Below are 17,208 nucleotides of genomic sequence, written 5' to 3'. Positions count from 1 at the left end.
GCCTTCACACATATCACTTTTACTTTCATTCTAATCATTGGCACATCAGTAAATCCTCTAGAAACTGTATATCCAGTGAAAATGGTATTATACAAATCAATATGCTTTGTAATTGACAAGAGTGCAGATATGCTGTAATTAATCCTTGGACATGGCACACTGTTCTCTGCAATGCACTATACCTCATCTATGGTGAGAGACAGCACGAAGAGCAGTACAGAGACCAGCAACTCGCAGGTTACTAGTTTTTTTGCTTCTCTCCTCCAGATTAGAGGTTACATAAAATGGCACTGAATACATGTAATAATGGGCAATTATGTGTTGTTATCCTTGAGCATTCCACATGAGGGGCAGACAGGAATCTCTGACATCTCTACTCTACTGTCTGTAGATGGAATTGGTTTATGCATTGCTTTCATGATAAGGGTTTCTTTAAGAGCCTTTAGGTCTACACAGAGAGATAAAGGGGAGTTAACTGCCTTTTTCTGCTCTTAAGTGGAGGAGAAAGTTTTACTAATTCCTTTACATGCCGTGTTTGGCTCATATTGAGCCTTTATCTTTGCACGCGCATTTTCTTTCACATCAACTCTTTTATTTTTACTATATTAATAGTAGCGCATGTGTATTTCTTTTAACATATTTGTAGCAGTATATAACTCATTAAGAATCTTGCAGTGGACATCCAATACTGAACCTAGCTCCGTTCCTGATATGCTGTGTATGATAAATGTGACACTCACCTTTGGAATAAAATAGCCTTTGAATGTAACATCTTGAGAAGTTGCATGTGGGGCATTAGCCGGTATGATATCACCAAACCGCTGAATTTCAGTAATGACCGCCTCTGTGTACGGCATTTGCTTCCTATGCTCTATTTGAGGTTGAGCTGATCCAATCACTCTTTCAATTTCATTTTGCACTTTTTCTGTCCAAAAAGACATATTATATAAATAATAATACATGTCACATATTCATAGCCTACAAACACAATGAAGAGTTCTTATTTCTACTAAAAGCTACAGTAAACACATCCGAAGTTAAATCAGTAATTTTCTGGTTTTCCTTTAAGGAATATCTATTCGCCACACATCAAAATTAACTTGCCATAAGTCACCAGTGCTTTGCATGAAGTAATATACAATGGTCTCTCAGTATACACACATAGTATAAGATAAATGGATATATTTCTTTATATACCATTAACAGCATGCTTGTCAATTACATCATAAGCATTACTTTATAAGACACTAGCTTTGCTATTATATACAGTAACTTTGTAGACTATGATCATTCAGGTGTATGTTGCTCTTTCTCAAATAATATATCATAATCATCATTTATTTATATATTATCATAAATACTGTACAGAGAATATTTGTCAATCAGTCCCTGTCCCATTTTAGCTTACAGTTTAAATTCCCCAACAAACCCACTAGGGTTAATTTTTGTCAGCAGCCAATTAACCTACCAGTATGTTTTTGGAGTATGGGAGGAAACCGGAGCACCAGGAGGAAACACTGGGAGAACATACAACTCCCCACAGATAAGTCTATGGTCTGGAATCAAACTCATGATCCCAGCGCTGTGAGGCAGAAGGGCTAACCACTAAGTCACCGTGCTGCTCATATGGAAAACTACCAGAGTTGTCTCTACCAAGCATGTCACTGCTACTGGTTTCATTTATGGGTCCTCAAATATATCTATGTTCTTTACACCTTATACCATTATATACCACTTTTTGAAGCCACCAGATGTCCTACTTTATTGTAAGGTTTAGGGGCATCTATAGAAACTTTACCTATGGGGATAACAAAAAAGTTGTTTAAATTACTAAATAGGATGTGAGTTATTTAGCATAAGACAGCCATTATGTTTTACAGTCAACCGCGTCCTTAAATATTTGAAGAGAGATCAAATATTACAAGTACTTGAAGGTCAGGGCAGTATCACACAGATTCCCTAGCAAGAGAAGTGCAAGTGTTCAGCTTGTTAGTTCTCATATGTTCTTCTTACAGCAAACTGTACTGCATACTTAACACATGGTCTAATTAGTGACTTATACAATGATCATCATCATCATCACCATTTATTTATATAGCGCCACTAATTCCGCAGCGCTGTACAGAGAACTCACTCACATCAGTCCCTGCCCCATTGGGTCTTGCAGTCTAAATTCCCTAACACACACAGACAGACAGGCAGACTAGGGTCAATTTGAAAGCAGCCAATTAACCTATCAGTATGTTTTTGGAGTGATAATACTAGGTTTGCATATGTCTTTATTCCCATTTTTATGCACCCTAAGATTTTATTTGCCTTTGTAGCTGTCACCTGTCACTCAGCTTTCCGTCAACTAGCATAAGACCTTTTTCAAATCAGTTTACTAAATTGTTTTAGATTTAATGTATAAGTAGTGTTAAAGAGTGCTAAAATGGGTGGACCATCCTGATAGTGTGGCAAATGTGCTAATGACAATTTAATAACCAGTCTCATTGATTACTAGAGAAGCACACAAAGCAAAAATAGGCGCTAATGACTATATTTTGGTGCTTCACTGAACCACTACTACAGCATTAACATGTAGTTTACCTGTTATACAATCAAAACAGCTAATAAACAAGAGAGGGCTGGTTAAAGAAATATCTGCATATGATAATTTATTACAAATCTTAATCTAAAATGAATATATAAAAATCACATAAAAAAATGACATAGTAATCACACTAGATGTGGCAAATATAAAATAAGTATCAAATTTGAAGTTAAAATTATATTCCAGTATACACTGAATGATTTTCTCAAACTTAATAATGCTTATAAATGCTAATGTACAAAGGAGGAAAAAAATGACCTAGTAAGCAATCAAGGTGAGAATCTCGTGTGACATTGATACATAAGTTTTATTGGTATATATTAAAAACATAAATGAGTGTTCAACCAAAATGGTACATGGGCGAAGTATTAAAAAAATAGTGTTGAGATAGAAAGAATTTAAAATAGAACACCCCGGTTGTAGGGCTGACTGGAATATCCAAGGTCCCAAGAGAGATCTAGTGCTCTCCTTGTTATGTGCACAAAACTATGGGAAACAGTATTAAACACTTTTGAAGAATCAATGAATATTACATCAAGTGTACTACCAAGATCAAAATTGAAATGTATCTCATCATTAAAATTAATCAAATGTGTAAGGCATGATGAGGTGTTGTTCATGAAACCTTATTGATTCTATGTTATTCCCAACAAAATATTGCAGAATCACAATCCTCAGAATCGATTCAAATAATTTACCCAAATTCAGGCTCATTTCCTGGTTCTGATTTTATTCCCTTTTTAAAATGGTGGTGGTGATCTAACAATTACTGAACTTAGTTTTTTTAGTACACATGGGTGGGTTCCATGAGGACCAAGTGCTTTATCTATCTTAATCTTGTTTAGGTGCAACTTCACATCTTCCAACATTAGACAGGAAACATTTTTTAGTGTACATACTACTGCTCCATACCCCATTTTCTAGCATTATCTTTTTCTTTTGTAAATATAGATTAAAAAAAAAAAAAAATGAACACAATCAACTTTCTCTTTGTCTTCTAAATTTCCCACCTAACATTTAGTGGCCAATTAAGAGTTTTATTTTTATTGCTGTTTATGTACCTTGTACTTTTTCATTACTGTTTATGTTGAAACCTTCTGGGAAGATTTGCAGCCAAATTATTCTGCTCTGTGCTAAGGTTTAAATTCCAGGCAGAACAAATATGGTTGGGGGAATGCTGGGCAGAACATTTTAGGAAAATCTTCAGCTGAAGAAATGTGTAAAATTCAGTAGCCAAATGCAGAACGGGGTGAACATTTTGCCGAACATTTTGAAAATCTCTTCTTTACTAGTCAAAAATAATAATATCTTTCATTATGGCAGCTATGTTACAACATATCTCAAAGGGTTGCATAAAATACAGTTACACTTTTCATACAGGGTTCTTGAACAATATCTAGAGAGAGCTTCTCTATTTTATTCCATTCTTCCAACAAGAAGATTACACTGCCAGCACCAGCCCTGGAGCCATCCCCTCCCCCAAAAAGACTATCGCAGATACAATTGTATCACAATCAGCTGTGTGAAAAATTTCCTTCTTTTCCTTAAAAAAATACATAGTTAAACAATAATTATACCAAAACACAATCTAATAAAATAACCTAAAAATACTTCAATAATTTATTCCTGTATCAGAAGCTGCTATGTATGTATTATGAGTAGTAATGCATCCCCTATTTTTAAATATAAAAATATGAGAAGTCCCCATAGGATACCAAACTCACCCAGCGGCCTTATGCTTTTATATTGGGACAGCACTCTCAGGTGACTTCTCATATCCTTGTATTTCACAGTATGAGTGCATTATCCCATATACTGTATATACATTTCTCACTTTGGATATCTGGATGTTTTATCATAAACAGAAGGCCCCATCTCAGAGTGGTAGAGGTTTTCTCCATTCCAGTACCAAATAGATCCACCATCAGTGCAACCAGGTTGTCATCGTGGAAATACAGAGCGGATTCTGGCTTCCCCTACATAATAAAAATAGAACATCATTATGCTGAATACTATTTACTATAAAACATTTATCATTACAAATGGCAACTGCCAAGTTATGAACTTTATAGTAGAACCAATAGTGATATTTATTTTATGAAAAATTGTACATAGCCTCTTTTGCATTACTAAATGTAGATTTTGGAAATAATTAAAGAGTTCTATGAAATATGGTTTTAAAATGTTGTCAGTTAATCAACTACAGAATGGTAACTCTTGAGGTAGTTGGTGTATTTAGAAAACACATTTCAACTTTTTTATTCCAGCTTTAAATGAAGTATCTATGGAAAACACATTGCCTGTGAAAAGATGCATGAAATGGGAGAGCAGATGGGGTGTATTATGTCAGACGTCCTACTAGAAAACCTAATTGCTAGACCCCAAGTAAGTAACATTAGGGACAGAGTTTCACATATAATATTTCATCGGAGACAGAATTTTGAGTTTTGGGTGAAATTATCCTGCATATTAGAAAGGCTGATATGCTTACAATGTAGGAGCCAAAAATGCAAAACAGATCAATTATTATTGTGGGTATAATATGTAATTGTAAGCTTGCGGGCAGGGCTCTCTTGCCTCTCTGTATGTAGTACCCAGTATTGTTTTATTTATGTGTGTTCCCAATTGTAAAGTGTTTCGGAATCTGCGTGCGCTATATAAATAAATGATGACTGTGACGAACGAGCTTGATATCCCCTCAACCAGCCTGTCCCTCATTTCTCACAAAATGTTTAGCTTTAAAACATGTACTGTGTATATCTCTGTTTATGTTACCCAGCGCACCAGAGTACAAATACAGTGTCTAATTACATGTGGATAAAGGGACAATGTAGCTCATTGTAAATATGTATATTGTATATTGTTTAGTGTATAAAGCTGTTATTCATTGTTCTTAAAGTCAAGCCAGGTGGGATATGGGTAAGGATCAAGTTCCAGGACACAGCTGTGGAGCTGACTGATATCCTATATCTGGACGTGGGGAAGGCCAATTAGTATGCATTGTCCTCCACAGGACTAGTCCAGACATTTTGTCTTCAACCTAGCAGGGGAGCTCCTGTGGAAGCACAGCTTATCCCCAATCCCCCTCCAACCCCCTGATCCAGCACCCAACAATGTTTAAGAGAGAGAGAGAGAGACAAGGGGTTGACCAGGGAGGGGAAAGCACTTTGGAAATTTAACCCTGGATATAAGGAGTCACTCCATGGGGGAGGGTTGTTCAATCTGTGGATTGATTCCTGAAAGGTGCAAGGTCTGGTGTTGAGTTGCCGTTCTCTACCAGTAGACTATATCTGGAGATCCATGGGGCTTCAAGTCAGGACAGCCAGGTGACTAACTATTTAAGCTAGTGGGTAAAGGGACAGATGATGTTGCAAATCTGCCTGGCATTTATTTACTGTGTGTACATAATATTCTAGTGATTTTATTACAATAAATGTATTGTTTTACTTTCTAACTGCATTTGCCTGAGTGACGTTAGGAACCCTAGAAGGTACTGGGTAGGCTTCACTGGCATAGTATGGCACCCCTGGGTGGCCAACCAGTGTGAATGGGGTAGAAACGGGCCAGAAAAAACAGTATCTTCACAATGATGATGTGTTGGCTCATTGCTTACATGTGTGAAGTCACTGGTGATTTATACTTTATGGAATTAAAAAGTGGTTACTTCTGATCTCTTGGATCAGAAGCACTAAAAAGGAGCATCCTCCCCAGGCTTTTAAATGTTTTCCAAGCCCTTCCAGTCGATGTTCCAGTGCAACCTCACCTATGCTTGCATCGATAAATAGTAAGGTTTATGTGGGTGCGAATGTGCACTTTATATTAATCTGAACTAGGGGGTGCCTGACAGTTCCCAATGTATAATTTCACAGCCAATCCCTGGGTCACTGTGTACTTGCAGTCTGGCACTTGGATCTGGGTCACTATTAAATCTAAGCTCTCTGTAATGGCTCCAATTGGATACTAAGATAAACTTTTAGAACAGGACGTGAGAGAGGTCTTCACCTATGGCAAGCTGCCTTTCCCATAGAGAGTGATATTTTCACAGGTATTGAGATGCCCCAGGACTTAAACTCAAAGTAGTAAAATGTTATCTTAGTTACTAGGTAGCGATGAGGTATAGAGTCTGGGAGTATGGTACACTTATGTTGTATACAAAAAGCAAACCAGTAAAGAAGCATATAGTTGAGGACAAGATGCCCAAAAACAAACCATGGGTGAAGACTAAGAGAAGACAGAGAATATTCGGAAACAGGCAAAGGAAAACAGGTAGTCAATTGTTTAGTTAAAGCAGGTCTCTTAAGATACAAGGTGGAAAAGTAGACATCACCATTTTGTAAAAGGAGGCAAGAAAAATATTATTTTGCTAAATGTACAGTACACCTTGTGTTGTTTGCAGACAGTGCCTGTTTTTGTTTTTCCATTGAAATTGTATTGCAGAAATATAAATTCTAATTGTTGGTTGTTGTTTTTAGTAACTGTTCACAATTTAAAAGCTAGGGTTTAATGTGTTACATATTTCTGACTTGCACTTTGCTAAACAGTACATTTTATATTGTTCTGTTATTGGAGTGTGGGTGCTTTATTTGAATATGCCTTATTTAAGCTATTCACAAAGCTACTTTGTGAATTGCTTATCAAGATTATGTATGAATGACTATTGTGATAATAAGTGTTGAGGATGTTAAGAGATAACGATAAAAAGTGACTAAACTGTGTAGATTGAGGCTTAAAATGAAAGGGGTGAAAATTAGTTTTCTATTTTGCACATAAGTTAAATACTGGATGTCATGTAGCACACAAATATTTGATAGCTTATTTGTACACTGAAATTTAAAGTTAATATATGTGTGCTACATAAAAAAACAGTCAGTATTTAACTTTTGTGCAAAATAGAAAACTAATTTTCACCCCTTTCATTTTAACATGGTTTTGTCCAGGAGACTTAAGCAAAAAATGTCTTCCTTAATGAATCAGGCCCTCAGTGAATTATGGGAAATGGATTGTCTATAGAGGTTCAGATAGCAAACAGTTCCTGGAAGGAACTGCAAATTATGGAACGTGCAATAAATATTAGGAAGAGGCTATGCAATTTGTGCAAGAATGGATGAATATGAATAATCATTGTGATGAGCAGTTTCCAAGTGCACATAAACAGATATTGAAAGATGAGAAAACAAAGTTTGTTTGGCATTGTGGAGAGCAGAAGCAAAGCATTGGAAGCCATTAGAAACTTTAAACCGTGTTTTACAGTCACCTAATTCTCACTTGGGTGAGTTTGAAACGTTTATGTCTGTACTGACACAGACGGGAATATCTCCTCCCCCATACCACATACCTGCCTACTTTCACATGCTGAAATCCGGGAGATCCTGGACAGGGGGCATGACTGGAGGGCGTGAGTGGGCGGTGTGCAATGAATCGCATCATTTTGGTCACACCCCCCGCGACGGAAACAGTCATTTTGTTGTGTGGGCGGGGTCAAAAATGACGCAATTCACCGCGAATCGCGTTATTTTGACTAACAACTTGTGGGATGCAGGAGACTTGCCTGCTCCCCCAGGAGTCTGGGAGACCTACCCAGATTTCAGGAGTCTCCCGGACATTCCGGGAGAGTTGGCAAGTATGCCATACCAACCATTTCAATCTGCAACTCTGCATCTCCATTAGCAGAATTTAAAAAAAATGGAGATTTATTCTAGCACAGAAAGTGAATCCGAGAATTTACTTACAGAAAATCAAATGGCAATAGCAATTAACAGGGTTTTTCAAATGCAGATTGTTAATCGGTGTTGTTGCAGCATCAGCATTGCCACCAGATGGCGCAGGGGTTGTAGATGAGCAGGGTTCTGTGAAGGGTTTACAAGTTTGCCCTAGTAAATCTGATACAGTCAAAATGCGAGAGGACAGACAGCCAGTTCAATTGTATGATCCAGCAACAGGGCAATCATACAATACAGTACTGCAAGCAAATAATAAAAATAAACAGTGAAGAGCAGCTAAAACATAGGATTCTATTACACTGTTGCCTACAAGAAGAATGTTAGTCCCTAGACCAACTGCTGCTGATTCCGCTGTTCCACAACTGACGTTAGAGGTACCTCTGCCCAGGGGCGGATTGGGAACTTAAATTCTTGAAGTGGCCTCGTCTGGATGGGACCAAATCAACTGTAGGTGGGGCCAACACAAAAGTAGGCAGGATTTAGAACTACTGGAATATGGTTGTAGTTACATTTAGGAAAAGCTAGATGTGATGACTTAATAAACATTGGGTCATTACTACGGCAATGCAGGGAAAAGGCTGCCAGTCCTGTGTACAAATACATGAATCGTTCTGCATTATCTGCAACTGGTCTATACCTCAGTGCTCAAACTTGTTTATTGCCCAGTGATTCGTGGTGGTTTGAATTAGTAACAGTGCAGGGAGGATTGGCAGACAATGGTGTAAGTGAAGGGGAGAGCTATTCCAAGGGTGTTTTGATGATATACTAAGTGCAAAGGAGGCAGGATTAATGATATAAGAACGCTGTTTGGCTAATGAATGCTAACCCTTGTCCGTCCTCCCCTTAATGAGTAGCCGTGCTTAATTTTGTGCTAAGCTTAGGCTCTGTGCTTGGTATACGCAGCATGTTGTATGTCACACATTAGATTGTTAATGCTTTTTGTTATCTAGACACATATTTAAAATAATTTTGAACAAATGCTTTTACAAGTGTTTTTTAAGTTTTGGGCAGCACGGTGGCTTAGTGGTTAGCACTTCTGCCTCACAGCGCTGGGGTCATGAGTTTGATTCCCGACCATGGCCTTATCTGTGAGGAGTTTGTATGTTCTCCCCATATTTGCGTGTGTTTCCTCCGGGTGCTCTGGTTTCCTCCCACACTCCAAAAACATACTAGTAGGTTAATTGGCTGCTATCAAATTGACCCTAGTGTCTCCCTCTGTGTGTGTGGGTGTGTGTATATGTATGTGTGTGTGTGTGTGTGTATATATTAGGGAATTTAGACTGTAAGCTCCAATGGGGCAGGGACTGATGTGAGTGAGTTCTCTGTACAGCGCTGCGGAATTAGTGGCGCTATATAAATAAATGATGATGATGATATTGTCAGTGCAATGGGGGCTGACCGTATGTTCAACAAAGTGATCTGAGGATGGGACCAGTGCAAAGTAGAAGGCAAAAGGCAGGATTGGAATCAATGCAAAAACCACTAAAGTATGACCAGAGCTGGAATAAGGCTCTTGGGGGGGGGCTGGGACACTCAAAACAGGGGGATTATCTGTCAGTGCTGTACTTATCTGACAAATGACTATGATAATCCAGAGGAGATTATTTATAATTATATGGATGAAGTAGTGAAAATGAAGAAAGATTTTGCAAAGATACTTACACAATTGTTACAATTGTTTCTAAGAATTGTTGTTAAGATACATAACATGACACTATCTGCAGTAGACACATGGTTTTTGTGGTTAGATCCAAAAAACTGGTTTCCAGGTTTCAATCATTGATGCATTCATTTGGAAAATGCCTTCTCTTTATATTAGGAATATTATTGATTATCTATTTTGTATTAAAGTGTATGCCACTACTGTTGAAATTTTGTAAGAAAATATTGAATAGAATTAAAAAAAAGTTAGTAATACAGGGGAATAAGTTATAGAACTATATGAACGGGTTGGGTACATTTTTCCGAGTACCACAACCCCGACAACGAGAATTGATGATGCTGACCGCAAGTAATTCTGAACACAGACCTCTCCGGCCTTTGATTAAGTGTTGAAATCAACACTTAACCTGTGGGGTCCCGACATTGCCGCTTTAAATGAACCATTATCTAGGTCACACTGTTCGTGGAACTCATCTGCAGGAGAGGTCTGTGTTCGGAATTACATGCGGTCCGCATCATCCAGCCATCGGAAATGTGCAGCATTGCTTTGTAGGTAAGTCTGTTTAGATTGATGTAGTTTTTTTTCTAATCTGTGTTTCTTTGTAGGTATCCTGGTTCTCGGGTTGTGGTAATCGTTACGATTACCACTGGTATGAACAATTAAAACCTCATATAATAATAATATTGTGTGACAGTTTAGATAACTATCTAAGGTTAAAGTAAAAATATACATATTTATGCCAATACTAGAGTTTTGTAAATTAAACAATATTTTAACACCAAAGAGACTTGGATTACTATTTTAGGGGCAGATCTTATATAAATAATATTTAGTAAACACACAGAAAAAAATATATTAAATAAATTGGGACAATAATGATTTTACATACATTTATACTTATGATAAATAAATGCTAAAAAAGATAAGTAGTAATTTATACCTCTTGCTGCTTAGCCAGGAATGCATCAATCAGATTCCTCTGGTTATTCACATCCAGTTCTTCCTTCTGTTTTGTAAATGTGGCTCTCATAAAACTGTGTATCTGTCTAATGTTTTCAAAAAATATTTTGTGAGCGCCTGGCAGCCAGCCCATCACAGACGGAAACATATTGTATAACTTTAAAAGAAAGACGCAATTTTAAACAAATTTGAAAAGTATACAGAAGGTTTAAATCATTTCCTTATCATATATAGTCCAACATTGTGATAGGAGTTAAAATAAGATGAATTGATATAAACAATAGGGATTTGTGCCGTTATCTTTTTGTAATGGCTGTTTTAATTTGACCAAGACTGATGAGCATTACACACTCAGTGTATCCAACTCTATAAACTGCCTGGTCAGCAGCAACACTATATGTTATTGCAAATATATGTACAAATTAAGCCGAAGCTGAAAAAACTTTTAAATTGCAATAAGAGAATAACTTACCATGACCATAGGTTTTCCTGCGAGTCGTACATTGTCATGAAGTAAACTCATGAGCTGCAATATGTTTGGATCATCATATTCAAATCTATGATTGAGTAGTATGGACACAATTATATTGGCTGCAGCGACATTCAAGATGGTCTTATGATTAAAGGGTTCTCCTATAAATTGAAGAAAAATATGAAAAGGTATATGCAGAAATGAGTGAAATGTTTTGGAGGAAGGCCAATCAGTGTGCAGAGATCATTTTTCACGATTCAGTATAAAAGCCTTTAAAAATGTGAACAAAATTTATTTTTTAAATTTACCGTTTTGCAAGGTGACACAATAATACTGCCTCACAGGGTTTGTGTGTGTTCGATCCCTACCCTACCTATCTGTGTGGGACTTGTATGTTCTTCCCAATATTGCATGTGGTTTACTCCGGGTATTCCGGTTTCCACACAGTCCAAAAATATAACGGTTAGTAGGATTCAGACAAACATGGAGCCTAGTATGTCTGTGTGATGGGGAATTAAAGTTTAAGCTCCAAAGCGACAAGAACATATGTAAATGATGACATCTGCCTATTAAATGTCTTTTTGTAAATACCATTAATAAAAAGGTCCATGAATCAATGTGCTAAAAATGAAATGATTGGTTAATAGCACAATAGTGCCATGAACTGAACAGCAGCAGTTACCCTCATCTCTACATTTAAGCCATCTTTGTATTGTTGCATCTTGTCTATATAAAAGCCATAATTGTATTGTTGCCCTCATCTCTATGTTTAAGCCATCATTGTATTGTTACCCTTATCTCGATGTATAAGTCATCATTGTACCGTTACCCTCAACTCTATGTAAAACACTATTATTACCCTTATTTCTACATATAAGTTGTCATTGTATCTTTAGCCTTACGTTTATGTATAAACCATCATTGTATCATTATTAATGATGAATGGTTCGGTAATGTTGCCCTTCTGAATCAAACTAGGACACTCATAAATATTTATGGGGAGGGCTAAAGAATCAGTCCCCCGGAGGAAGCTTTGTCCAACCCCCAGGGTAAAGAGGACTGCCAGGGATTTGCAGCTCAAGTAGTCCCCAAGAAGGGGTGTAGTCACACTGACACCACATTTTGCACCGGCTAATCGTATGTCTCGATGTCTCGAGCCGCCGTGTTACCCGTAATGGCTCGAGCGTATCCGGATTGCAGCCGTGTCCTGCCCGTTAACCTGGCAGCCAGGATGTCACTTCTGGTCCTTCACGTCCTGGCCTTTATCAGGGCAACAGGGACGCCACACACTGCCGCTGTGTCCCAGCTAGTGATAAGCAGCTGGAGCCTGCGGCTGTAATTAAATTATTGCTGTCTCATGAGTGGATGTGAGGGGCATGCTCTTGGTCCCATTTGTGATTGGTAACTATCAATTTAAAAGGCCTCCCTGCCGGGTTACAATGCTTTTGCCCTGCAATAGCTAACCTGCTCTCGGTGCTATGAAACCTCTGATCGATTCCTGTTGTGACCCTTGCTTGTTTTATGGAACCTGCTTGCTTGTTGATTGCCCCTCATTCTTCTGGACTAACATTGTTTGCTGCCAGCCCCAACCTATTGGTCTGTTTGTGATGCTTGCTGCTGACCCATGACCTCTGCCCTGTCCCTGATTATCCGGGTAAGGGTATCCGCTTGACTCCCTGCCATAACATCATAAAGGATTATATTCTGGGACCAGTGGTTTAATGGCAAGTTGACCTTCCACTGTTTGGTTTTGCTAATAGCTGTTAGCTGACTCGCATTGCTCTCTCCACCACCATTTTTGTTTAAATAAAAACTGTGATCTTTTGCCAAGTTTACATTGGTGTCCGTGTGGTTATTTATTTATTCATTTAGAGTAATAGTATGTCTGAAAATGCGAAGGAGGTTTGGGTGCAATGAAAGGGAGATAATAACACTATACATTTTAATTATTTTTTTTAATTGAATTGTAAAATCCAAATGCAACAATGCCAGAGTCATAAAACCCTTCACTAAGACAGCTTGGTGCAGACTTCGACCAAAATTGGTGAAAATTGGGACAATTGTCAATGGATCATTATAAATGACTGCAAATGAATATTGATGCTAAAATATTAATAGTGGAGCAAAAACAACTCAAAATTACAATATTTTTCATAATTTTTAATGACATCAAGATTGAAAACTAAAACAAAAACTTTCACAATTTTTTGGCAAACCCTGCCACAAAACCAAAACACGAACATGTTTTAGAACCAAAACCATATCCAAAACCAAAACACACAGTCAATGCACATCTCTAATCTTTCGACAATATTTGAGCTCCACTTTTGCATAAATTTATTTATACAGTAATACATTGCAAAACAGTTTCTTACATTAGAAATAATAGCAAAAGGAAACTAACTCTTGCACTCACATAACACTCTCATATATCTATGTAATTTGACAGCCTGGGTAATGGCAATAATACAAATAGCTCCTCAATCAGATTGATCCCCATATAGACTGACAGCTTTTCATGAGTTTTAAACACACTTTATTTCCCCATCCGCCCCCCTTCACCATGAGGTCACTAAAAGGGCTCTTGTATGTTAATGACTATTTTGTGACCTGTATTCACAAACCACTTAGTCAGGAATTCTTATAAATGAAAATATATTTCTTGGGCAAATCCTAGAAGTATAAAATTGCCTTAACCAGGCAGGTCAGAACTTTCCGCACATTTGCACATGAAATATGGAACTATCACGTACTTTATTAAGGATGATACTTTATTAATGTAATGTCACCATGGCCTAGCATTTAAGTTTGCCATTTTGGATATGCCTCGTTGAGCTGATCATGAAAAGATATAGAGGCATACCCAAATATGAATCAGAAAATAAATAGTTTTTATGTTTTGAGTTCTCTATTTAGACAAATAGTAAAACATGAGATTGCCTTATCTTTAGCATTTAATGGTTCAGTAAATCTTTATCTAATAAGCTACATTTACCTGTAGTTGGGAGACACAAGTCTCTGTGCATACAAACAACCCCATCTCCGTGACAAGATAATGACATCAAAGACAAACATTTTCCATGCCATTGATGTAGGTTTGATCTAGTTAATCCTGGGGGTACTGGCACACAATGAGTTCACAAGTTATAATAGCTCATATTTTTGAGAGCAAGTAGGCCATTTTATAGTTTTATTTTATTAACTCTTGTTTAGACCATAATCTCGAAAAACACTAACCATAATGTCTGAATATTTGCATTCATCACAACTGTTTACATTCTTTCTCCATATCAGCACTCAGTTTTGACATCTTAAATGATAATAAATCGGTGTTTTTAGAGATCTATAAATGATAATAGATCGGATGCAGTTCTCAGATCCAGAAGGGTCGATCCTCAAATCAAATCCCATGTGTGAAAGTTTGTAAACATTTTACCACATGCAATTCAGGCCAAACTTCAAGGTAAAAGCGTATGTGTTTTACCTATGGCTATTACCTGATTTAGCAGATTTAAAGAAAATAATAAATAAAAGTCCCTCCAAGCAGCAGCATGCAATGTAGTTGGGAGAGGAAGAAATATAAGCTTGTTTAGAGTAGTTTGAGAAATAAAGAAGGTAATTTAGACAGTAGGCTGGTGATTTGTGTTAGGATATTGGAGATGTGGATGTATGGGGCTTAGATATAATTTATATGGAGAGGGTGAGGAGGAACATGTGAATATGGTATAAAAAAAACATGGCTGGTGAAGCATTTGTTTATGACTATTTGTATGTAGAGATTCAGCAAGCTTAAATCCAGTTTAAACCCCAGATTTAACATTATCAGCATACTTAATATGATACTATATATGCATACTGCTTTATGCAGCTTGAAGAAATAAGCACTTAAAAAGTAAACACAGAATCGCTAGCAACAGGGGCCAGGAATTGTTTGACAATTAGTAGAACACAGAATCTAAAACAATGTTTGCATTGATATGAGATAAAAAAATCAATTGAAGAGAAGAAAAAAAGAGGCATAAAAACACCAGGGGGTAAATGTATCAAGCTGAGAGTTTTCAGGCTGGTTTGAAAAACCAATCAGATTCTAGCTATTATTTATTTAGTACATTCTACAAAATGACAGCTAGAATCTGATTAGTTGCTATTGGCAACATCTCCACTTTTCAAACCCGCCGGAAAACTCTCAGCTTGATACATTTACCCCCAGATGTTTGAGATAAAGTTTCTTGAAAGACCAAAAAAACAGCACAAATGTTTATATAACACATTATATTATTTCAAATTGCATGATAACCTGTGTTATGCTCATGCAGTACATTAGTAATTTTCCCCAAAATTAGTGCATTTACAGGAATGCTGGGACCAATAGTGCACCAAGCCTGAAACTGTCAAGTGGCTCCAGTGATTAACATTGAAGCCTGTGCAAAATAATAAATCCAAGTAACTTTAACCATACTTAACAAATTTGGAGATCTCCCACTCAGGAGATCTCCAAAGAAGCTGCATCGTGGGAGTGTGGCCACGCGGATCGCGTCATCCTGGCCAGGATGCTGGGATTAGTCCCACCTCCACCTTTTCACCAACGAAGAGAGCAGGAAGCGGGAGGTTGCCCTGCTCTGCCGGGAGAGCTCCCAAAATTTGGGAGTATCCTAGACATTCCAGGAGAGTAGGCAGCTCTGACTTTAACCCGTTTGATACTTATATCTAGTGAGTTAGGGATATAATTGATGCGAGATCAACCTGATGTTGGGAAATCAGGGAAGCTACTACAGAGGAAAGGATAAGAGTGAGAAAATGTGAAGTATGGAAATTGTGAAGCATCAGCTCTTGTGTAACTTATGTGGGACACTGTCATCTTTTAATTGCAACTACTAAGTGTGTGTTGGAGGTTTTCAATAAAGGTGTAGACTGTATAGAGAGAGTTTCTGTAGCAGTAAGGCTAGTTTCATCTGAGCTCTTGTGATAGAGAAATGCGTCAGCTGAAGGATTCTTCGCAGAAACTGACATTTTTGTTTTAACTTTGCACATGCAGACTGCAATAATGCTGGAGACCAGAGTAAGGAGAAAGAAATTTGCAGTGACTGACAATATTTGCAATCTGCCCCTCTGGATCACACGTTGTAAACTGCACCTCGCAAGGATACATTGGCATATTAATTGCATAAACATCTCCCACCAAGAATACAAATACATGTCTCTTATGAGCTAAGTGCCCACCTCATGGGGTATATAATATATGAAGTAACATTATGCAGGCTGTGTACACCGTTATTTATAATTATCCATATGAACTATGACCCACAGGAATTTACTATATTTTTATGAAGTAATAATTGCATCAGAGACAACAAATTTCTTTTATTTATTTATCTACAAACAGGACAATATCTTTCCAGATTAAAATCATCATCAGCAACACGGGCCTTGGACTAGGGGGGAAGTAACCACAGCAAATATACCTCCTAAGACTAGTAAGGAACGTTAACACATCCTTATTGTACTCGGTTACACTAGCACGTCCCCTCCCTCCCCCATTCTAACTTTCTACTTGTACAGACACACAATGAGCAGATACGTCTCAGTCCGCACATAAACTGTGATGTACAGCTTTTTACTGTGCATGTGCAATATGGAAAAGTGCATTTTATGCTTCCATTTTGGACTGGTGTCCAACGCTACATGAGGCCTTTGGTGAGGATTCATCAATAGCAGTTAAATAAGGAGCTAATATAAAGTAGAAGAAAGTCTGGTGACTTTTTCTTAACACTTGAATAATTATGATGAATAACAAATTGTA

At 37.4% G+C, this 17,208-nt stretch overlaps 1 protein-coding gene across 1 annotated transcript in view; it reads right to left on the bottom strand.

The window, feature by feature from the left end:
- LOC142143434 (cytochrome P450 2B11-like) overlaps nucleotides 1-17,208 on the bottom strand; it is a 34,003-nt gene that overhangs the window by 3,358 nt on the left and 13,437 nt on the right. The window contains exons 5-8 of the mRNA XM_075201275.1: nucleotides 11,409-11,569; nucleotides 10,917-11,093; nucleotides 4,428-4,569; nucleotides 741-925 (exon numbers count right to left, since the gene is read on the bottom strand). Coding sequence (XP_075057376.1) covers nucleotides 741-925; nucleotides 4,428-4,569; nucleotides 10,917-11,093; nucleotides 11,409-11,569 — 665 coding nt within the window. The remainder of the gene's footprint in view (nucleotides 1-740; nucleotides 926-4,427; nucleotides 4,570-10,916; nucleotides 11,094-11,408; nucleotides 11,570-17,208) is intronic.

This window comes from Mixophyes fleayi, chromosome 3 (assembly GCF_038048845.1).
Source record: "Mixophyes fleayi isolate aMixFle1 chromosome 3, aMixFle1.hap1, whole genome shotgun sequence".
In the NCBI taxonomy this organism is placed as follows: domain Eukaryota; kingdom Metazoa; phylum Chordata; class Amphibia; order Anura; family Limnodynastidae; genus Mixophyes; species Mixophyes fleayi.
This window is presented reverse-complemented; position numbering and strand designations above follow the sequence as displayed.